The following is a 23,744-nucleotide window of genomic DNA, read 5'->3' as shown; positions in this document are numbered from 1 at the left end:
ATGACTTGTGCTAAAGAGACTACCTACACTTAAAAACTGTATTTACTCATATGTCTTATTCCTCATTTATTTCCCCACACCTCAAATTCTGAAAATAAACTATGAGGATTTATTCTCTCTACACTCTCAACTCCTTGCTCCCATCCCTAGAAGTATACTATAATTAACTGCAACAATTCCAAACATTAATACATTAATTAAAAGTGTAATAGCCACATTAATAAAAGTCTAAATTCAAAGAAAGTTTAAACTCTAACATACTAATATTTCTATCATCAATGAGTTCTATACTCTGACTTCCACATAATTTTTATAGGCTTTCATGAAGAGGTATGGGGCGACCTGTGGGGACAGTGGCTGCTTTCAGCTGTTTGCAGATGGACACTGTTTCACTTGATTTCTCATCACATTCTGACTACTTACAGAGCAACAGCATATAGGAAGCCACTTCTCAGTACTTCTCCGAGGTTCTTTGTAAATAAATTAAGGCGAGGAAACTGAGAAATAGTTCCTGATTTTGGTGCTTTGTGAAAATTCCTTTTGCTTTTTTTAAAAAATTGGGATTATTTTCACCTGTTTGAGGTTTTTTCCAAGAAATAAAAATAAAATTTTAAAATTACAGCTGTGTCTAACAGACAAAAAAAGATCAATCATTGTAAGAAAGATAAATAGCTTAAATATTTAACCCATAGAAATTAAAAATAAACTACTACAAATGCAACTTTACCGTATGTGTGTGTGTGTTTGTGTGTGTGTATGTGTGTGTGTGCTCAGTCGAGTCCGACCCTTTGCGACACTATAGACTGCAGCCCTCCAGGTTCCTCTGTCCATGGGATTATCCCGGCAAGAATACTGGAGTGGGCTGCCACTTCCTCCCCCAGGAAATCTTCCCAACTCAGGGATCAACCCTGTGTCTCCTGCAGCTTCTGCACTGGCAGGTGGGTTCTTTACCACTGAGCCACCTGGGAAGTCCTATCTGTACACAAATATACCTCTGAAACATCAATTCAGTTTGGTGATACCATGGGTCCTCAAAATCTAAGCAATGTTTCAAAATGACAGAAATTTGTTTAACTTGGGAGTTTTGTGAGGGTTTTAAGGTAAAATCTGTTCTTTTTTAAAGCAAAAAAATTGTTATTTTCATACTAAATTTTAGAAATTTAGGAAAGTTTGAAAAATTTTGCTCTCCTTCACTGCACAATAATTGCTTAGTTAAAAGATGTACTACATGAACCGTGAACTTCCAGATGTTCAAGCTGGTTTTAGAAATGGCAGAGGAACCAGAGATCAAATTGCCAACATCCACTGGATCATAGGAAAAGCAAAGAGAGTCCCAGAAAAACATCTATTTCTGCTTTACTGACTATGCCAAAGCCTTTGACTGTGTGGATCACAAATACACTGGAAAATTCTGAAAGAGATGGGAATACCAGACCATCTGACCTGCCTCTTGAGAAACCTGTATGCAGGTCAGGAAGCAACAGTTAGAACTGGACATGGAACAACAGACTGGTTCCAAATAGGAAAAGGAGTACGTCAAGCCTGTATATTGCCACCCTGCTTATTTAACTTATATGCAGAGTACATCATGAGAAATGCTGGGCTGGAAGAAGTACAAGCTGGAATCAAGACTGACAGGAGAAATATCAATAATCTCAGATATGCAGTCGACACCACCCTTATGGCAGAAACTGAAGAGGAACTAAAAAGCCTCTTGATGAAAGTGAAAGAGGAGGGTGAAAAAGTTGGCTTAAAGCTCAACATTCAGAAAACTAACATCATGGCCTCCGGTCCCATCACTTCATGGCAAATAGATGGGAAAACAGTGGAAACAGTGTCAGACTTTATTTTGGGGGGGCTCCAAAATCACTGCAGATGGTGATTGCAGCCATGAAATTAAAAGACGCTTATTCCTTGGAAGGAAAGTTATGACCAACCTAGAGAGCATATTTAAAAGCAGAGACATTACTTTGCCAACAAAGGTCCGTCTGGTCAAGGCTATGGTTTTTCCAGTAGTCATGTATGGATGTGAGAGTTGGACTATAAAGAAATCTGAGTGCCAAAGAATTGATGCTTTTGAACTGTGGTGTTGGAGAAGACTCTTGAGAGTCCCTTGGACTGCAAGGAGATCCAACCAGTCCATCCTAAAGGAGATCAGTCCTGGGTGTTCACTGGAAGGACTGATGCTGAAGCTGAAACTCCCAATACTCATGCGAAGAGTTGACTCATTGGAAAAGACCCTAATGCTGGGAAGGACTGGGGGCAGGAGGAGAAGGGGACGACAGAGGATAAGATGGCTGGATGGCATCACCGACTCGATGGACATGTGTTTGGGTAGACTCCGAGAGCTGGTGATGGACAGGGAGGCCCGGCGTGCTGCGATTCATGGGGTCGCAGAGTCGGACACGACTGAGCGACTGAACTGAACTGAACTGATGAACCCAGGAGAGAAAAAGGCCTTTGGTAAGCAAACAATGAACAAAGAGCATTTACTTTGAGAAAGGGAAAGCTAGTGTTAGGTCAGATCACTAGTTCTAAGCTGCCGTTTAGAGAAGAGCATAGCAAAGAGAAAAAACAGGTGACAACGAAACTAGACTTGGGGGGGTGGGGGGGTAGGAAACAGCTATAGGTAGCAACGAAGCTTCTAACACACAGAATAGCACCCTTGAGTGTTTCTATAAACTAAAACTATGAACAGCTTCATGAATTTTATTATGTTTTTTTATCAACTAAAATTTATTTTAAAATAATACTAAGTAATCAAGAAAGCAAATGATTTGTCCCAGAAGATTTGGTTAAGTGTCCTCACTTTGAAATGAAATTTCATCAAAACTGGTTGTTTTAAAACTGTTTTAAAAATATTTTAAGAGTATAATGCTTGAAGTGATTTACTTCATTTATTTGGAAAATCTATTATATAATACATCACACTTCCCAGTAATGTTTGATACTATAAAGTTATCACTATATCACTATTTTGGGAGACTGTTTTACATCACATGACTTTTTTATGAACATTAACTAAAGCTGACTAATCAAGTGTTGCAAGTCTATATATAAAGGGGTGGAGTGATCCCATTTTCTTATCTTGGTCTGGTACTTGAGTTCTTTTAGAAAAAAACACCTTGGAAGTATAAATGAGACTCAAGTGTACAGAAGGAAAACTCAATCTACCAGGAAAAGAAAATTATCAAAATACTTTCCTCTCAAGAGCTAATGAGTACATATATTTTTAAGTTTCCACTGGAATTTTTATGAAATTCCATTGTTTAATTTCATCTTTTTTTTTTAATAATTCTTAGGAATTACATAAACTATAAAATCTATTCAGTGCAATCATTTCTCTCTAACCCCTTTCTATGATCTAGATTCACTATTAAAAATGTTTGAACAGACGTTATTTAGTATCATTGGAAAATGGTTACTGGCTGCTATTTGATTACAATGATGAACTGATTCACACAGCAACTTGTAAGTGCAACCTAATGTCTTTTAATACAGTAAGCAATTACATCAAAACCAATTCTTTTTATGATTATGTGACACAGTGGCAAATGTAACTTACCAACTATGTCACTGAGACAAAAATCTCATTTTACTTATTCAAAAGCACAATAAAACTTAACAAGAGGTGTTAATATCAAAAGTAAAAGGTAGTAACATGTGGCATTTACTATCTGGATGTGTTTCATTTTGCAATTCACCATACTACAGTCAGTTAGGGCTGGATTTATAAAGCAGCATCAAGATGCCCTTGAATTTTGTTTGTTTTTACACAGATATACTTGTATGTATATAAGACAAGGCAAGCTAAAAGGTCTACCTTAAAAGTAAGGCCTGAAATCTGATCAGGTCACTAGTAGTGTTCTCTGTCTTGGATTCATTTCCTTTTCTCATTTAAGAAAAGAAGAAACTAGGTCACCTGAAACATCTAGAGCTAAGAAAAAAGTGAGGCTAGATATTAGGATAACAGTGGGTCACAAGGTAACCAGACTAAGATAGGGAGAAGACAAAGATAAAAGTCCACTCTAAAAAGTCTCTACCACAGAAATCTGTCTACACATGTCCAATTTCTGACTCAAACTTAGAAACATAAATGCATGGTGGATATTATCCAGGAAAAAGTATAAAACTGCCAGTGCTAGCTCACATTTTTTTTTATAGACTAGCCCATAGTTTGAAAAAAACGAGTCAGGCTTCCTATCTAGAAATGAAACTCTTATTTTAAAATAACATCATATTAGTGGCCAGGTTAGGGTCTTGAAATACCATCTCTCACTAAAAGTAGGGCTTACTATACAGGTTGATTCCAGATCTGGGACAAAAGATGAACAAGATGAGGCCTCAGTATCTTATCACAGCAGAGAGCAAAGAAGCTCTCAAAGACCATGCGGGTCATGTTGTCGCTTAAAGGGATTCCCACTGATCAAAGATGGGACACTCTGAGCTTCAGCAAAAGTAAATGCAATGAATTAAATCCATCAAATATGTCTACATTCATCAGCTCACAATGGCATTTTAAAAAAAAGAAAAAAAAGAAAGGAATGAGTCCCCTTTGGAGGAAAACAGGGACTTGATTCACTATCTTAAAAACGGGTAAATAAAGGGAAAAAAATCAAGCATTTATCCTGTCTTTTCCTTTCCACTGGCTAACCACACAGAAGCTGAGAAAAGTTACTCTTTAAAAAACCATTCCAACTAATAATTGAAAACAAAATGGTGTATTTTCAATTTCACCATTCTGCAACTCCCAACAAATTAACAGAAATAAGTATTAACCATCAACAGCTGCTAACATCACAAAAAAGAGAGGCAACTAGACATTAAGTGACTCATACAGTCTTGAGAACACCACCTATTATGATGCCTAAGGGACTGACTTGAGCCCTGATCCAGTCTCTGGATCCAGCTGCCCATCTGCAGGAAATATGGAGGACAAATGAACGTGCTGAACTGCGCTTTGAGCAAGCAATCAGCAAGATCCAGGCTGCAGGAAACAATTCAAACAGTCTGGGTCTTCAACAGGAAAAGGAGACGAGAAAAGATAGAGGACCAACCTAAAGATTAAAAACAACTCATATAAAAACTATTTTTTAATTGTCAAGACTAACCTACAGTGTCCAGCAATGCACGTTCAAGTGATTACCAGAAAAGTAAGGACAACGGTTACACATGGGGAAAGGTGGCTGTGACTGGCATGGAGCACCCAGAGGGTGGCAAAGCTCTGTTTCTTAACCTGACTGGTGATTATAAAGGTGTCTGCCTTATAGAAATTCATCAAACCATACATTTGTTTTTTACTGATGTTTCATTTTGCAATAAAACAGTGAAAGCCGCTCAGTCGTGTCCAACTCTTTGCGACCCCTTGGACTATACAGTCCATGGTATTCTCCAGGCCAGCATAGTAGAGTGGGTAGCCTACGGTTCTTCTTAAATATCAGGTCAGCCGAACATTTCAACACTTAACAGAGGCTTGATTTGTTTCCCATTCTCTAGTCTAATGCAGTGAAAACAAGAGGTTGAAGAAAGAAGTCAATGCCCATCATTTCCTCCCTACACATTTCCTCTTCTGAGGGAACCACCTAATATCAATATTTTGAGCCAAACAGATTCACATTCCTGGGAGTTTGGAATTCTAAGGAAGCGAATATAGTTAACTAACCTGTTCCTCTCCCAGTCTTTCACCATCCCCCAAGTAGTTCAAAGCCAACACCCAGGAGCCAGAATTGTTTCCTTCTTCCTTATTCCCCACATCTGACTTATCAGTCTTTCATTTCTAACTCCAAAACATAACTTATATCTGTCCACTTCTCTTCATCTCCGTGGACTTCACCATCTCTAACCAAGAACTACATCAACGGCCTTCTCACTTTTTTCTCTGCTTGTATTCATGTGTGTGTGTGTGTGTGTGTGTGTGTGTCAGTCATTCAGTCGTGTCCGATTCTGCGACCCCATGAACTACAGCCCACCAGGCTCCTCTGTCCATGGGATTTCCCAGGCAAGAATACTGGAGTGGGTTGCCACTGCCTTCACCAGGGAATTTTCCCCACCAAGGAATCAACTGAACCTGCCTCTCCTGCATTGCAGGCAAATTCTTTACCACTGGGCCACCGGGGTAGATTTTATTCTTAACCCTCTACAATTTATCCTACCCAAGCAATAAGAGTGCTCTTATAAAGACACAAACTGCTTAAAATTCCACTTAAAACCCTTTAGTGACAGCCACTGTACGGACTTAAATCCAAATTCCTTTTTATGGCTTGCATCATTGAATCTCTGCCCATCTCTCTGACCTCATCTCCAACCACTTTCTCCCAGTCTACAACACAGCCACTGTGGCCTTATTTCAATTCCTCCCACACACTACATTGTAAACTCTTCCCCACCTCCAGGCCTTCTCACAGCTTTTTGCTCTGCCTGGAATACTCTTTCCAGACACACACACTGAGTACTTCTCAGCCCCATGTTGACAGCTTAAGTGCTACCTTCTCAGGAAACCGCCTTCAACTCCCCTGTTAAGCAGGTTCCACCATTTTTCTTAACAATAGATGCTACTTCTCCCCTCAGAGTTCAAGCTCCAGCTGAAGTGTATGTTCAGGGGCAAAGATTTCATCTGTTGCATTCAAGCATGTACACCTGGCATTTGAAGGTAGTTAATTAGTAATTACTAAATATATGAATAAATGAGCAAGTTAATGAACTCAAGGATGACAACCAATTGGTGCCATGAGCAACAATGGGTAAGTAAAGTCACTTTTTACAAAGAAACAGTAGAACGGGGCAACCCGCCAGACAGGAAAAATAATATGGCTAGAGACAGAAAGAGTCAAGGAAATTAACTGCCTATTCTCTTTAATTTCTTCATATATGTAAAAAGTTCACCTAAATCACAAAAATAATCCTAACTTACATTCCTTTCCAATCACAGAACTCTAGGTCCCACAATTTCAGAAAATCAAAAACTCTAAAAGTGAAAACATGATCTGCAACCTAAATGTCCATCAATAGATGACTGGATAAAGAAAATACAGTAAATATATTCAGTGGAATATTACTCAGTCATAAAAAGAGTGAAATAGTGCCATTCACAGCAACATAGATGAATCCGAGATTCTCATACTGAGTGAAGTAAGTCAGATAAAGAAAAATATCATATGATATCACTTATATGTGGAATCTAAAAAAAATGAACATATTTACAAAACAGAAATGGACACAGAGAAAACAAACTTAAGGTTACAAAAGGGATGGAGGGGTAGATAAATAAAGAATTTGGGATTAAAATATGCACACTACTGTATATAAAACAGGTAAACAACCAAGATCTACTGTACAGCACAGAGAACTATTCTCAGCATCTTGTAATAACCTATAATGGAAAAGAACCTAAAAAAGAATATATGTATGTGTGTGTGTGTGTGTAACCGAATCACTTTGCTGGACACCTGAAACTAATATAACATTATAAATTAACTACACTTCAGTTTTTTTTTAAAAAAAGACAGAGATACAGAAAGCAATGCTAAAGCAAAAGACAAAAAAAGGAAGAGATGACCTGGACAGAGAATAACACTCTATATTTTGAATTAAAGAAACGATCTCATCTTTAAAAACCACATGTACTCACCTATTTCCCCAATTTTTTGTGTGTATCAAGATACTAATACTTATAACAACATATCCAAAACATTTACTCCATCTTACCTCGTTACTGAGATGTCCGGTGTTATACAAAATCTATGTATTAATACAGGACTACATGTGCACACTAATTCAGAACCCACATATAGTACTACATGCATACACCTATATTATTTATTACTAGCGCTGAGAGCTGTCTGTAATTCTCATTTGGCTACAGAGTCATGATTTAAGATACACCTTTTTATGTACTCTTCAGAAGTTCAAGGTAATCTGCACCTTAATTTCATGGCACACAAGCAATGGACTTATTTTTAACTTTCATACATGTCTGTTTACATATTTGTTACTTTCATTTATGCAACTTGAGACTGTATGTAGAAAAAACAGTTGTAATAAGACATTTCAAATATACAATCTTTATTCTACACTATAAGCTAAAAGCTTTGGAAAATTAAGAGTAATCCTGACATATGAAGCAATTCAAATAAAATCATAACAAGAAGCTTGAGACAACTGAAAAAGAAAATGTCTATCAGACAGTATAAATGTTCACTTTACAAGAAATATCTAAAGACCTCTCTGGTAGATAGAAAGGGTAGAGCTGGTAGGGAGTCAGAAATTGAGGTTATCATAATTACAGTCGGATATTTCCAGTGTACTGGGTCATTCCACATCAAGAGGCAAAAAAGCCTTTACCTTCAAGAAACCTTCATGTATTATTGTTGTTTTAGTCGCTCAGTCATGTCCAACTCTCTTAAGACTCCACAGACCATAGCCCCAGGCTCCTGTGTCCACAGGATTTCCCAGGCAAGAATACTGGAGTGGGTTGCCATTTCCTGCTCCAGGGGATCTTTCTGACTCAGGGAAAGAAACCACGTCTCCTCCATTGCAGGTGGATTCTCTACCACTGAGCCACCAGGGAATATGTTCCTTTATAAACTCTGTCAGATGCCAGGCATAATCATTTTCCACTTTCCTGTACCTTAACTGGGACATATACACAGTGTTTGAAAGACAGTTGTTTTTAAATAATGGTTTCCTCTTCCTCCTTCACCTCCCTTTTTGTTTTACAAAGAATAGCTCTATTGTACATATAGCTTGTTACAATTATACCACTCTGGATTCCTTTGGCAATGCCATCATCAAGCTTTAAAGTATAGTGCTGGAAACGCAATCGGTTTCCTCACTGTCACAACTATATACACCAACGAATGTTTCTCAAACTGCAGATCACAACTGGTTAGTAGGTTATGAAAACTTGGTAGGTCATGACTAGCAACTTTTCGAAGAACTAGAAAAGAAAAGAAAATATAAAAATACCAGAGAACATTACATGTAGTTCATTTCATGAAACTTCTGCTTTGGAGTCTCATCATCAACATTAAAAAAAAAAAAAATCATAACATATGATGGGCTGAAGTGACGGTACCTCTAATTCTACACAGACTTTTTTGAAACTAGAAAGACTAAATTCTAAGCACTTTCCCCCTGCACAACCAAACAAGAAGTGCTCCATTTAAACCCATTATCTTTAAAGCTTTACTAGTACACATTTCTGGAATGAGCACTGAAATTTTCTGGGATTATTTCAGAAAAACAAATTTTAAAACTAGCTGTGTTTAACATACATTTACCTTTCTCTTTACATCCTAACAAATTCTTCAGTGCCAATATACGCTATATCTCAGCCCCTTAAAGAACAATGCATAAATTAATCATTGCCGAGAGTTGACTAAAAGACTGAGTTTATCTCCTGTGTTAATGCACAACTGAAGTTCCAAGAACTGCTCCAGAGGCTGTCATACTCCTCTCTAGAAAGGAAGAGCCAATTGATTGTTCCCACCTTTGTGGCTTAAATCCATTCGAATGGAGTTGGAGCCACCACATATTAACCAAGAAAAGCCAAAGGGAGGACAAATATGCTTTGGGACCAAGTTGTTAATGTTAAGACACAGTCTGCTGGATTATTTTCCCACTGAACTACTTGACCATCTCCTCCACTTGCCTGCCACTGAAGCTTGAAGCTTTCGCCAGCTTAAATCAAAGAACTCTTCTTACCTTGAGAGTACACATGCTTCAGCAGTTTACTCTTTTCTCATTATCCTTCCAATATTTTCACTATTTCAATCCAACTTTTCCTCTAAGTACAACCTTAATCAATGAATTTTAAACTTTAAATAACTATCAATCCTATAACCCATCAGGGACCAGGCTTATCTGGTAAAAAATTTCTCTCCAACAATGATTTTCTATCCTCTCTTTGACAAGTACTGTATATAACTATCTACCCTCCAGCAACCAGAGTTCTCATGCTCCCCACCTATCACAGAGATCCACCTCCCCTTCTATGAATGTTCTACTGGAGAAGAGCCCAGGTTTGGTCACTTCCCTTTCTACCTATCAAAACTTACCTATTGTATGTCATCTAATAGTTCCCCTAAACAGAAATCTGATAAACTCAATCTATCAAAATACTGATAATTAACAACAATTTAGTGGATTTCCCTTCCCAGTTGTTCAGTTGCTCTGTCGTTTGTCCAACTCTTTGCGACCTCATGGACTGCAGCACATCAGGCTTCCCTGTCCTTCATCATCTCCCAGAGCTTGCTCAAACTCATGTCCATTGAGTTAGTGATACATCCCTTCCCAGAGGGACTTCATTTTAATAAGGATATCTGAAGACCTCTGTGATAAGGTATTAAGGAAATCTGGGGGATCTAAAAGCCATTCTGATCCTCAAATTAGGCAAAAGATGTGGTCAGCCCTATCACTATGTTAACACGGGCCTTGTTGAAGAGAGCAAATCAATATTGCAAAGGTAAGAGGGGCTTTACAGATCATCTAGGCACTAGTTTCTCAGGCCTGGTTGTACACTGGAATCTCCAACTCCCAGAGGAGAAGAATGATACCCAAAGAAGCAACTTTCAAAGTCAGTGACAAAGCTGGGCCTAACATCAAGGCCTGATGCTATGTCAGATATATATAAACAACAGTTTTATATATATATATATATATACACTAAAAATTTAAAGACATGTATGGGAATGGCAAACATGTACGGGAATGACAAACACCCAATTCACAACAGTGACAACCCTCGAGGGGATGGGAAAGGAATGCAAATGAGAAGAGATAAACTTTGGGAGCTTCAATTATATTGGGAATATTTTATTTTTAAAGCTGAGTAGTGATGTGTAAGTATTTACTAAATTCATCCCCATTATCTTTTGGATGTCTAAAACTTTATAATTAAAAAAAAGAACAATCTTAAGATTGATACTCAAATGAATATCATTACAGGAATAAAAAGAAACAGTTTAGGCTAGAAAGTACTCAAGTAAGATACTTTATGAAGCAGGCTTTGAATAAAACATAAGATTACTAGTAAAAAATAATAAATAACACAGACTTTTCTAAGGGAAAATCATGAACAAAGGCAAACCTGGGAGTACCTACAGCCTATAACCTAAACAAAGAACAACAGGGAGACTTTAGAAGGAAAGATTCAGCTTGCAAAAGTAACATAAGGCTGGTGGTTAAGTTGGAGACCAAGCGATGGAGCTCTTGGGTACCAGTCAAAGACTGTGCCCCAATCTCCACCCCCCCCCAAAAAGGAGGAGCATGACTGAAGTGATGTTTTAGCAAAAAAAAAAAAAAAATCAGAACAGCAGCTGCGTGCAGGATGAACTAACGCAGTGTTCTATTGATCATGAGAGGATTCCATACGAAATCAAAAGGGGAAAACAGAGGGAGGTGAGGCACTGAGAACCAAGTTCCAGGGCTCTGCCTTTACTCCAGAGAGAGCTCTTCTGCTGTTAAAATGTTTTGATAATCACTGAACTAGAGTGCCCAACTGGAAGGCACTGCTATAAATCAACTGTGAGGGTCTTAAAACCCTGGAATGGGGTAGTAATACTGGGAATGAAAGGGGGTGGACACAGACTTTCCAATGGAAAATTTGATAGGATGTAGTGATAAACTAAATAAGATAACGAAAGAAATGGATCCACATGAAGAAACCAAAACTACTAACTGAGGAGCAGCTATTGGTCATATAGACTTGATCATCAGCAACACATTTGTGACCATGTAATAATGTCTGAACCCTAAGCAAGAGCTACTCACAGCAGAAAAGCGAAGTGGAATTCTTACAGAGATTAAAAGGAGAACAAGCAAAGGGGACGAGAAGATTATAGAAACAGATGATCACGGAACGCTAAGACAGCAAGCAGAGTTTCAGTTTCAAAAAGAGGCGTCGCTGGACACAATGAGTGGGTACACAGACCTTGCAGCTCAACATTATTGAACATATTATGAAGCACTGTGCTAACTGTTCTACTGGCACCTCCTCCACCCGACCAAGTTACTTAACCTTTCCAAGCTTCATTTAATAAGGAAAATATAGACAACTAACAGTATTGAACATATTATGAAGCACTGTACTAAGTGCTCTACATATGATCTCATTTACTCCAAAACACATTTTACAGATGAAGAAATTAAATTCAGAACTAGCACAGTAAGTTGCAGAGCCAGGATTTCTATTCCTTGAGACAACCAAGTAAAAGAATGTATATACAAAATTCTTGGCAAATAGTTAACATCTCAAAAAAAAAAAATGGTAGCTTCATTATTAGAGGGTGATCATTAAGAAGTGCAACACAAAAATTCCCTGTCAGTTATCTCTGTCATAGCCCTCCATGTGGTGAACCCTCTTAGTGTCCTCATCTTATAAAACACGATTAATGTGTATAATCTAACCTACTCAATGGGGTTGCTTTAAGGATTAAACAATATGATGGAAAAGAAAACGCTATGAAAAAAATCTTTAAGAGATATTCAAACATATGGGATTTGTCACATATCTTTTGCTCTTTAGAAATGGCTTTCTCGATGAACATGTCTCTCTGAAGAGAGCTAAAAATAAGTCTCTTAAACGTGCAACCAAACACTTTAAAAAGTGTAAGTCACCACCGGATGGTGGTGCACACCACTAACCCTCCCCAAACCCCTCCAGGTTCTCTCATGTCCCGGCAAGGACAGGGGTTCGTTCTTACATCTACAGTGAAACTCTCATGACTTGGCGTCGAGCTCATCAATAGAGAGTTTCTCCTTCAACTGAGAGTCATTTAACTTGGCCTTAACTGTAGGATCTCAGAGGTACCCTTTACAGTCCTTCCAAAACAAAATGGGGGGAAAACTGGTTCCAGTTTTTGTTACAGTATTAAAACTGAGTGCCAAATCAATATTAGAATTGGGATATTTTAAAATGCCAGAGAAGAATTTATCAAGGGCTCCAACAGCAGGTCTCTTTTGGAAACTCCCCAACAACCCCTCCTTTTCACCTGAACAGATGGTTCCCAGGCTTCAAGGCTCACATGTCTAGTCACACAATTCACAATAGCTCATGAAGTTCCTACCTTTCAATTATTCCATATTCTTGAATATACCACCTTTCCTCTAAAGATCTCTAGCTATCAAAACTCTCTTTACTCTTCACAACAGCACTATCTGGGAGAAAGATTGGTACCCTTATTTTACAAATTAAAAATGAAAGATCTAAGTGAAATGCTTTATCCAACATCAATCAACTGATTCACCCTTAAGGGGGGAAATACACATTACAAATTTGTATCAATGGACAGCCTTGATTTAGCTTTTCAAGACCATTTCAAGTTCCAGTTCAAAAGTATCTACTGTGTACTGCTACCTTTACAATATACCAAAGAATACTAACGAACAGTAAATACCAAAGCATCACTATTTTTACAAGCTAAAAGAAAAACAAACCTACACACACACACACACACACACACACACACACACACACACACACACACACACACACCCATATGGGGGAGGGGTTCTAATTTAAGACTCTACGGTCCTGCATCCATAAATACTTTTGAACTTGCGGAGTAAGGGGCGAGGAACACCTGTTACTGCAGCATTTGCACAGTAAGTTTTACGACTGTCTAGCTATTAATATTTAATTCCTTGAACTGTAAATAAACAAACCGCTTTCTCAAAAAAAAAAAAAAGGGTGGGGGGTGAGCAACATTCTGGAAAACATTTGACAAGAAAGCCTAGATGGTTATACGAAGTCTAGTAATTTCCTAGTTTTACGTCTCCCAGATGCTGACCCTGACACGCGGGAGAACCGCGCCCGCCCCCGGAGCGCCCCGCGCTGCCCACCGACTCTCCCCGCGCGCGCCAGGCCCGGCGGGCCGCTGGGGACGCGAGGCTCGGCCTCCCCTCCGGCCCCGCCTCACCCACAGACAGGCGCGGCCCGGCGCTAGGACCCGCCCTGCGACCCCCGGAGCGCCCGGCTCGGGGCCCCGCAGTCGCGGAAAGGGGGTCGCGGTCCCGCCCGGCCTAGCCGCCCCCGCCCCGCGGCCGGCGGCGCCGCCTCCCTCCTGCTCCTCGCGCCCCGCGTTCGTTTACCTCTTGGGCGCTGGCGGCTGCTCCATGGCGGCTAGGGGCAGAAGGAGGGACCAGGTGGGCGGCGAAGGCTGGAGGCGGGCAGAGGGCCGGGGCACCGGCCGGCCGAGCCCGAAGAGCCACAAGCAGGAAACTCCAGGAACTCGGACCAACTTTCCCGTAACTCCGCGGCGGATCCCCCGCCCGCGGGCCGAGCCGGGCTCCTCCCGGCCCGCCCCGCCCCTCGGCCGCGGGCCCCGGCTAGGGAAGGGTGGGCGGGGCCGGCCGCGCGCCGGGGAAGGGTGGGCGGGGCCGGCTGCGGCCCAGTGTGGTGGGCGGGGCCAGGCGCTGGGGCCGGGGGTTCGGGGGCTGGTGGGCGGGGCTGGGGCGCGGGACAGGGCTGGCCCTGGTGCAGGCGAGCGGAGGAAAGAAGCCCGGACTGGAAGGGCGAGAGGCTGAGGCCTAGTCTGGACCCAGAGCCAATCTCGGCTGGCCTGGGGTACGTTCTTTTCCAGTGGCCCGAAGCTGCCGCTCCTCACTTGCCTTCACTGCTTTTGACCCTATCTGATTTGATTCGTTTCTCTGGATTTCCCGAGGATACCCTTCCAAACATCTTGAAGCAACCTTTTGAAGTACTGCTAACTGCCCACGCTTCCCTCTCTAGTTTTCATGATTATTGGTTATGTTTTCCCCCAGCCAGCCCCTGGTCCTCGGGATGCTTATGTATCATGTCTAATTAAAAAGAAAATTAACTGCAGTGAGAGCTCTCATGCACTACATTCAGTGTGGCCTTGCCCGCTGTTCAGTTAGGTAACCTAGCAAAACTATCACAAATTATGAGTCCCTAGAAAGGTCCTCCGAAAGGTTTATTTCTGTCCCTCTTGCCACCCCTTCTCCCAACCTGTCCCCAAGGACCTTCAGTTCAGTTCAGTTGCTCAGTCATGTCTGACTCTGCGACCCCATGAATTTCAGCATGCCAGGCCTCCCTGTCCATCACAAACTCCCAGAGTTTACTCAAACTTATGCCCATCGAGTCGGTGATGCCATCCAGCCATCTCATCCTCTGTCGTCCTCTTCTCCTCCTGCCCCCAATCCCTCCCAGCATCAGGGTCTTTTCCAATGAGTCAACTCTTCGCGTGAGGTGGCCAAAGTATTGGAGTTTCAGCTTCAGCATCAGTCTTTCCAATGAACACCCAGGACTGATCTCCTTCAGGATGGACTGGTTGGATCTCCTTGCAGTCCAAGGGACTCTCAAGAGTCTTCTCCAACACCATAATTCAAAAGCATCAATTTTTTGGCGCTCAGCTTTCTTCACAGTCCAACTCTCACATCCATACATGACCACTGGAAAAACCATAGCCTTGACTAGATGGACCTTTGTTGGCAAAGTAATGTCTCTGCTTTTTAATATGCTATCTAGGTTGGTCCTAACTTTCCTTCCAAGGAGTAAGCGTCTTTTAATTTCATGGCTGCCGTCACCATCTGCAGTGATTTTAGAGCCCAAAAAAGTAAAGTCTGACACTGTTTCCACTGTCTCCCCATTTATTTCCCATGAAATGATGGGACCGGATGCCATGATCTTAGTTTTCTTCATGCACCCATATTGCATGTGTACCATTTAACCCTAAATTTCATCTATAGATAACTTTTCTTATGACCATATACAGCTGCTGTGTATGTCATTTGCTTGTTAGAAGTTGTCAAGATGTAGAGTCACAGAGTTTTTTGAAGTTTAGAGCAGAGAATATTGTGAACATTAATTCAAATCACACTTGTCTATTAACAGGTAGCCTCTTTTTGTGTTATTTTCAGTTTTGATATATAATAAACTTACATGATTTATTTTCAAACCATTAGGCTCTCCCCCTAAACTTAGTTATTTTAAATGTGTTAAGATCATTCGCTGTTGAAACTGAAAGTCAAAATTTGTGAACAAAAGAGATTACTACAGAATGTATACTTATTTGCATTTATTGTAGAGCCACAGACTAACAATTCAGAAGTAACAAGACAATCGTTAAGATGCCAAAGCTAGGAAGAGCCTTTGAAATTACCTCATTCCGCCCCTCACTCACATCCTCATCCCCAACACTGCTAGTCCCTTCAGGCCAGCCGGGGGCGGGGGGAGGGGAGGGGGCTGCCTTGCAAGTCTCTGATGCCTCCTCTCTTCTCTACATTTCCCCTAGATCTCAGCCCTCCTCATATAACCCTAATTTCAGTGTACCTTCAAAAGCATTTCCTGTTGGAACCCCAGTTGAGATACCCATAAAGAAGTTTTGTAGAATGAGAAGGAATAATATCAGAAAACAAATCTCTGAGGTCTCGCCTTAGTTTGAAAAACAGGGGGCTAACAATTATTGTATGACCCCAATGGGATCAGACACTTGGCCTACATTATCTCATTAAACCCTTAAAACTGCCATGTTAGGTGGTCAGTTAGGTGAAGAAACAGGTTCAAATAGGTGGAGGGAGTTAAACTAGACCAAATAGAAAAACCGCGTTCTAACTCATGCCTTTAAAACTCCAAAGCCATGCCTTATCCCACTGTAAGCCAGTTGATAAATATTTGCTGAGCTCTTATGGCAGAAAGAAAAGAAGAACTAAAGAGCCTCTTGATGAAAGAAAGAGGAGAGTAAAAAAGTTGGCTTAAAGCTCAATATTCAGAAAACTAAGATCATGGCATCTAGTCCCATCACTTCATGGCAAATAGATGGGGAAACAGTGGACAGACTATTTTTTGGGGCTCCAAAGTCACTGCAGATGGTGACTGCAGCCATGAAATTAAAAGACGCTTATTTATTGGAAGAAAAGTTATGACCAATCTAGACAGCATATTAAAAAGCAGAGACATTACTTTGCCAACAAAGGTCCGTCTAGTCAAGGCTATGGTTTTTCCAGTAGTCATGTATGGATGTGAGATTTGGACTATAAAGAAAGTTGAGCACTGAAGAATTGACGCTTTCGAACTGTGGTGTTGGGGAAGATTCTTGAGAGTCCCTTGGACTACAAGGAGATCCAATCAGTCCATCCTAAAGGAGATCAGCCCTGAATATTCACTGGAAGGACTGATGCTGAAGCTGAAGCTCTAATACTTTGGTCACCTGATGTGAAGCACTCACTCACTGGAAAATCCCCTGAAGCTGGTGATCTCCTTGCATCCAAGGGACTCTCAAGAGTCTTCTCCAGCACCACAATTTGAGCCCTCGCATGCGCAGTTGGCAGTAGGGCTCACGCTGCCTTGAGACTCTAACGCTGCCCCCGACCTGACAGAGCTCAGGCGGGAATGCGAGGCCTGGGGAGCGGCTGTAAATACAAAGGAAGCTTGGCTCCCGCGCCCGCCGCTCACCGCCCCTCGTGCGGTCAGGTTCCTAACAGAGGCCTGTGTCATGTTGGGACCCCTGCTCTAAGAGAAAGGGGAGTGGAAGCCTCAGTTCGGAACCCAGTGCCTCTGAATATCGAAAGGGCATTTCTTGTCACTGAATACATACACTGCCATTTTTTATAGATAGAAAAATATTTTTAAGAGGGAGGGGACACATGTATACCTATGACTGGTTCATGTTGATGTTTGACAGAAAATTCTGTAAACCAATTAAACAATGTAAAAACAAAATTATGTAAAGCAATTATCCTTCAATTAAAAAAATAAATCAGTTAAAAAAATTTTTTTTAATTTGTCCTTGTCATACTAGTTGCTGCTATTAACTGAAACTACAGGTTTGTATTACTCTTTTTCTCAATTTTATATTTATTTGAAAAATAATACTAATTAACAACTGTTAAACTTTCTTACCAGGAAGAGTTTGGGACAAAAAGAAAGCTCCACTCAAATATATTATGTAACTTTTTTATTTGCAAGGAAGTGTTCCAAGGGGCAGCTTTACAAAGCATTTTCACAAGATCTGTTTTCTCTTTTCTAATTTAATGTTATAGTTAGTCTGGAACTAGCATGTTGCTTTTAAATTCAACCACTACCCTTTTTTATCATAGCAATCAAACTTTTATTTTATTTATTTCACTTATTTCCCAATATTTTATCCATACTTGTCATATCAAATGTCTAGTGTCTGTTAACTACAAGCAACAACTCAAAATAACTTTTAAAACAAGAAGCCTAGAGATAGTGTTCCTAGGTTTGAATAATTCTTTGATTTTCTTCTGTTTCCTGCCCTAAGACGCACTGCAGGGTCTTCCTCAGGCTATCTCCTCCCCTCAAATAATGGCCACAGTAGTTCAGGCATCACATGGAGACTTGACAGTGTCCATCAACAGAAAGTTATTTCTTTCTGAATACCACTTTTAAGATGGTGGAAAAGTCTATCCTAAAAACCCTCCTGCAGGTTCTTCTTCATATCCTGTTAGCCAGAAGTATGCCACAGAACTATTTCTAAGAAATAAAATGGTGTCACAAAAATCTGTGTATGGACTTCCCTGGTGGTCCAGTAGCTAAGGCACCACACTCCCAATGCAGAGGGCCCAGGTTCAATCCCTGTTCAAGGAACTAGATCCCACATGCTGCAGTTAAGATACAGTGTAGCCACATAGATAAATACCTGTGTAGACCAATTGCAACTCACCCCATGGGGCTGGGCTTGGAGCTGAGTTTGGGACCAGCCTTCCCAGAAGCTTATGGCAAAAAGGAGCATGAAAGCACAAAATTGAGACTCTATGTTAACAAAGAACAGAGGAATCTGCTAATGATAAGTACCTAGAATGTGACAGTCACTGAATAAATGTTTGCTGAGTCGATGAATAGACTTCCACACAAAGAAAACGTCAAGAATACTAGGAGACAGAGATAATTTATAAACTACATGTTAAGTGAAAGTGAGTGTGCCATTTATCTTTTTATTTCCTCTGAGTTCCAAATTTATCCTTCATTGCCTGCTCTGCCTTTAAATATTTTTCTCTATCAGTGCATGCATGCTAAATTGCTTCAGTCATGTCTGACTCTTTGCAACCCTATGGACCATAGCCCACCAGGCTCCTCTGTCCAAGGGATTCTCCAGCCAAGAACACTGGGGTGGGTTGCCGTGTCTCCTGCATTGGTAGAAAGGTTCTTTACCACTAGCACCACCTGGGAAGCCCTTTTCTTTATCAAGTAGTAAGACAAATCAAGCTTTGTCACTGGAGGACCATGGGGAGACATTACTAAAGAAGAGTCTTCCTTCCTGGTTGGTGGGTCCACTCCAGCACCAGAGTGGAGGAGGCACAGCTCCCCTGGGCCCCGCAGGACATGCCGTGTTTCCAACACTTGATTCCTGTTACTACATGGAGGCAACAGCGCTAGGTACCCAAAGGTTTTCTCTCCATCGTAACTGCTCCCTCCCGGAGGTACTTCTTCTGCAGAGTGCCGCCAGCAAGACACCTCACTATGGCTTGTTTCTCCAGCAGCCTAAGATTTTCAGAAAATTCCAGAGGACAGATTTCAGCAAGTTCCACTAGCATGGCACCAAAACAACTTCTCTGCCATTCGGTGAGGCACAGCTGTGCTCTCTCCAACGAGGTCTGCCTCTCAACCTGGGGGGCCTCTTCTTTGTCGGGGGCTCCATCTCAGCCCCCAAAGTACTGCTCCTGATTACTGCTATCCCTACACTCTTCAGAGCTCTCTGTACTTCTTACTAGCCAATCCCTCATCACTCCAATCCCCTCTTATAGTTAATAATTCTTTATATTACATGTTCTCTATTCAAATAACTGTGTGCTCTCTGTATAAGAGTTTCTGTATTGGGTTTCTGTATAAGGTTGGACCTTGACAAATACAGAGAATAGTAGCAAAGAATCTCAGTCCCCACTGTAAACTCAGAAAAAAAAAGATAAATAAGACTGATTCCACTTTCAGTGTAGCACATAATTCTCTATACAGGCAGTTCTCAGATTTTTTGGTCTCAGGCTCATTTTGCTCTCCACTCTTAAAAACTGTGGAGAACCTTAAACAGCCTTTGTTTATTGGAGTTACACCTATTGATATTAAGAATTTAAAACTGAGACATTTTTAAAACACATGGGTACACAAGTACACTTTCCATTAGCCATCAGAGCAATGATATCATCACATGTCATGTAGCATTCGGAAACTTCCACCACACACTCACAAGGGAATGAGAGTGAAAAAAAGGCAAATAATATTTTTGTATTGTTTTAAAAATAGTTTGACTCTACTGACCCACTGAAAGTCTCTCAGCTACCCTCAAAATTACCGAGATTACACTTTGAGACCCATCTATCTACAGTAACTTTATGTAAACACAATAAGTAGGACCTATAGGGGGGAAATAAGGAAGATACAGCCCTTGCTCTCCAAGAATATGGTTTGGTTGAAAATATAGACTATATAGTCATATGAGTAAAATAATGGCTCAACTGAGTGTGTAATAAACTATCTAATTTCTATCATTCAGAAAGGTGTGTAGTTCCAATTAATAAGGGCTGGAGCTCAGCAAAACAAAAATGCCTTCCATTTTACAAAACCCACCCTCCTTATATATCCACTATAAGGCGAAAATCAGCTTCTGTTATATACAAATATAAATTCCACAAGCTAAAGATCTCTTAAAAACACAGCAATGATGGAATAAGACACTACACATGGGGACAGAGTGAAGGAAAAGAAAGAGATCAATACAACCTGGTAAACTCCACAACTTAAACCCTTTCCATAGTCGACCTTTAGTTACATTAGTACGAGGAACTTATTCTCAATGAACTAAGTCAGTGCTATGCTTTCACAATTTCTCTTTTTTTATTTTTGCTTTTTTAAATTTCTTTTTATTCCGACCTATGGTTTCCAAATAATTTCTAATTTGCCTTGATCAAATGAAGGAAAAAGAAAACTTGTTTACTGACTTGTAGGCCAGGAAAGCTAGAAGACTCCTCCTACACAGATATGCAGCGGTGACAGCAGTAAACACTGCTGGGAAACTGGGACAATGAGACTTACACAGAATTTGTGATAAAACTGAGCCACCCTGAAGCCAACCTTAGCCTGTGATACATTCCAAATCAAACTCAAATCTAACTTCACAAAGTTAGAACGATGTCGGTTTTCAGGAACAGTCTCATGGATATGCCGAGGAAGAAATCACATGGCATGTTAACAAAGCACAGCTTCCTAAAAACCTTTACCTGACTTTCTCCCTAAAGTTTCATGTTGTTTAGTCCCAAAGTAGTGTCTGACTCTTCAAAGGCCCCATGGACTGTAGCCCACCAGGCTACTCTGTCCATGGGATTTTCCGGGCAACAACGCTGGAGTGGATTGCTATTTCCTACTCCAGGGTTTCTTCCTGACTCCGGGGTCAAAGCCACGTCTCTTGCATTGGCAGGCTGATTCTTTTCTATTGAGACACCAGGGAAGCCCTAAGTCTGTTACACTCGTTCACCCTCCTCTCCTTCCTTTTGCTGTTGCTCCAAGCTCTACCCTGCAGAGAATAATTTGACCCCTTTTCTTGATTCCATAGCTCTTCTAGTCAGCACAGATAGTTCTGGGAGACAAAAAATGAAGGACCCTTCCCTTAAGGGGGCCAGGGAAGCAGGAGAGATAAAAACTGTAAACACTCAGACTTCAATATTTTTGTCCCTATCAAACATTCTTTCAATCAACATTTACTTATTAAGTCGCCAGGCACAGACAATGAGGTATGGCCCCCACCCATTTTCCCATTAAAAGTTTTACCTTGCTCCTTCTTTTGAATTTCTTTCCAAAGGGAATGATTCTCTTACAAGAGGTAATTTTTTGCTTAATGAAGTAATCATTTTACAATAATTACCCATGGAATACTTTTACATGGCTAATTTCCCAAGCATTTAAACATGATTTCAATTTCAGTGTTCACTGAGAAAGAGGTTAAGATGACCATGGTTTTTTTTGTAATCTCGTTTAGAATAAAGGTATTAGGAAATATTTTCCTAAGGGTACCTGGCTAATAAATCACTGCTGACAACAGTGGATTATCTCTTTATATTTAGCCACAAATGAGGTAGAGAAGAGTAAGAGAGAATCTTCTGAATACCACAGATTTATACTTGGTAAACTGAAAATATCTTTTAAAACATCTTTCAGCAGTAAGAGCACTGAGGGACTCCTCCGGTGGTCCAGTGGTTAAAACTCTGCACTCCAATGCTGGGGTCCTGGGTTTAATCCCTGGTCAGAGAACTAGATCCCACATACCACAACCAAGATCGAGAGCAGCACAATTAATTAAAAAGAAAAAAGAATGAGAGCATTGAAAACATAGATAAACCTAACTTAAAAATTTCTGACTGTATTAGTTACCTATTGCTGCATAACAAATTACCCCATTATTATTTCATAGATTCTATGTGAAAGGAATCCAGGTGCAGCTTAGCAGGACCCACCACCCTTCTGCCCAGGGTCTCTCAAAAGACTGTGCTCAAGGTGTTGGCCTGGGTCACAGTCACCTCCAGATTTAATGTGTAAATTTAAAACAATCCCAGTGTTTTTTCTGGGCTTCCCCAGTGGCTCAGTAGTAAAGAATCCATCTGCAATACGGAGGCACAAGAGACTCTCCTTCCACCCCTGGGTTCGAAGATCCCCTGGAGGAGGAAATGGCAACCTACTCCAGTATTCTTGCTTGGAAAACTCCACGGACAGAGAGACCTGGAGGGCTGCTGTCCGTAGGGTTACAAAGAGACAGACACGACTGACCCACTGAACACACAGCTTTTTTTAATCTTGAGATTTTTTTTAATTGAATGAACTAACTCTCAAGTTCAAAGAGAAGAGAAAATACATAAAAAGAGCTCATAAACTTGGGGGGAGTGTGGGGAGAAGAACAATGAAGAAAGGTTTGCCCATGCAGATGGCAAAACATAGAATAAAGTTGTAGTAATTACAACAGCATGGTATTAATTCAGAAACAGCTAAATTAATATATGCGATGAATACTGAGCTTAGAACCATTTTTATATGGAAACGTTTATGATAAAGTGACATTTCACATCACAGAGGGAAGAATGAACTACTCAATAAATTGTATGAGCACAACTGACAATCTATTTGGAAAAATAAATAAATAAGGTTAAATCTCTGTTGCTATACCCCTGTGTCAGGCTTCTTTATATTGCAAGCATTTGAAGACCTAACCGAAACTGCCTTATATAACAAAGAGTTCATTTAACTGGAAGACCCAGAAATAGAGCAGACTGTAGGGTTGCTTTGATTTAGTGGCTCAGTAGTGACATGAAAGACACTGGGAGGTTTTGTTTAATTTGTTTTTTGTCTTCCTTTTCCATCTCTGGGTTTTAACTTCTGCGATGTCAGCTTCATTTTAAGGCTAAATGACCGCCCAAAGTTCAAACTTCAAATCTGCGTACCAGACTGCCGTTTTTTGGAAAGAGGAATGCCCTTTTTTAGAAGCTCTCTAAAAAGGAGAAACTTCCTTTTCCAAAGTGCTTCCACAACCTCCCTTCCTGTCTCATTGGCTCAAGCTGTTAGCCTGGCCTATTTCCTAACATGCAATGATTTGACTTATGCCTGAACAAATGATTGGTTTATCTGAATAAATCAGTGTGAGAAGATGGATGGGAACTCTCTGGTCTAAAATAGCAGAACTCTGTTTTAGAGCTATATGTGTTAGTCGCTCACTCATGTCCAACTCTTTGCAACCCCATGGACCGTAGTCCACCAGGTTCTTCTGTCCATGGAATTCTCCAGGCAAGAA

The 23,744-nt window shown here is 40.6% G+C and overlaps 1 protein-coding gene across 1 annotated transcript in view; it reads right to left on the bottom strand.

The window, feature by feature from the left end:
* STK3 (serine/threonine kinase 3) overlaps positions 1-14,330 on the bottom strand; it is a 287,702-nt gene extending 273,372 nt beyond the window's left edge. The window contains exon 1 of the mRNA XM_020887266.2: positions 14,089-14,330. Coding sequence (XP_020742925.2) covers positions 14,089-14,114 — 26 coding nt within the window. The 5' untranslated portion in view covers positions 14,115-14,330. The remainder of the gene's footprint in view (positions 1-14,088) is intronic.
* Positions 14,331-23,744: the final 9,414 nt, after the last annotated feature.

Source organism: Odocoileus virginianus, chromosome 15, assembly GCF_023699985.2.
Source record: "Odocoileus virginianus isolate 20LAN1187 ecotype Illinois chromosome 15, Ovbor_1.2, whole genome shotgun sequence".
In the NCBI taxonomy this organism is placed as follows: domain Eukaryota; kingdom Metazoa; phylum Chordata; class Mammalia; order Artiodactyla; family Cervidae; genus Odocoileus; species Odocoileus virginianus.
Note: the sequence above shows the minus strand (reverse complement) of the source record. Positions and strands in the feature narration are given on the sequence as shown.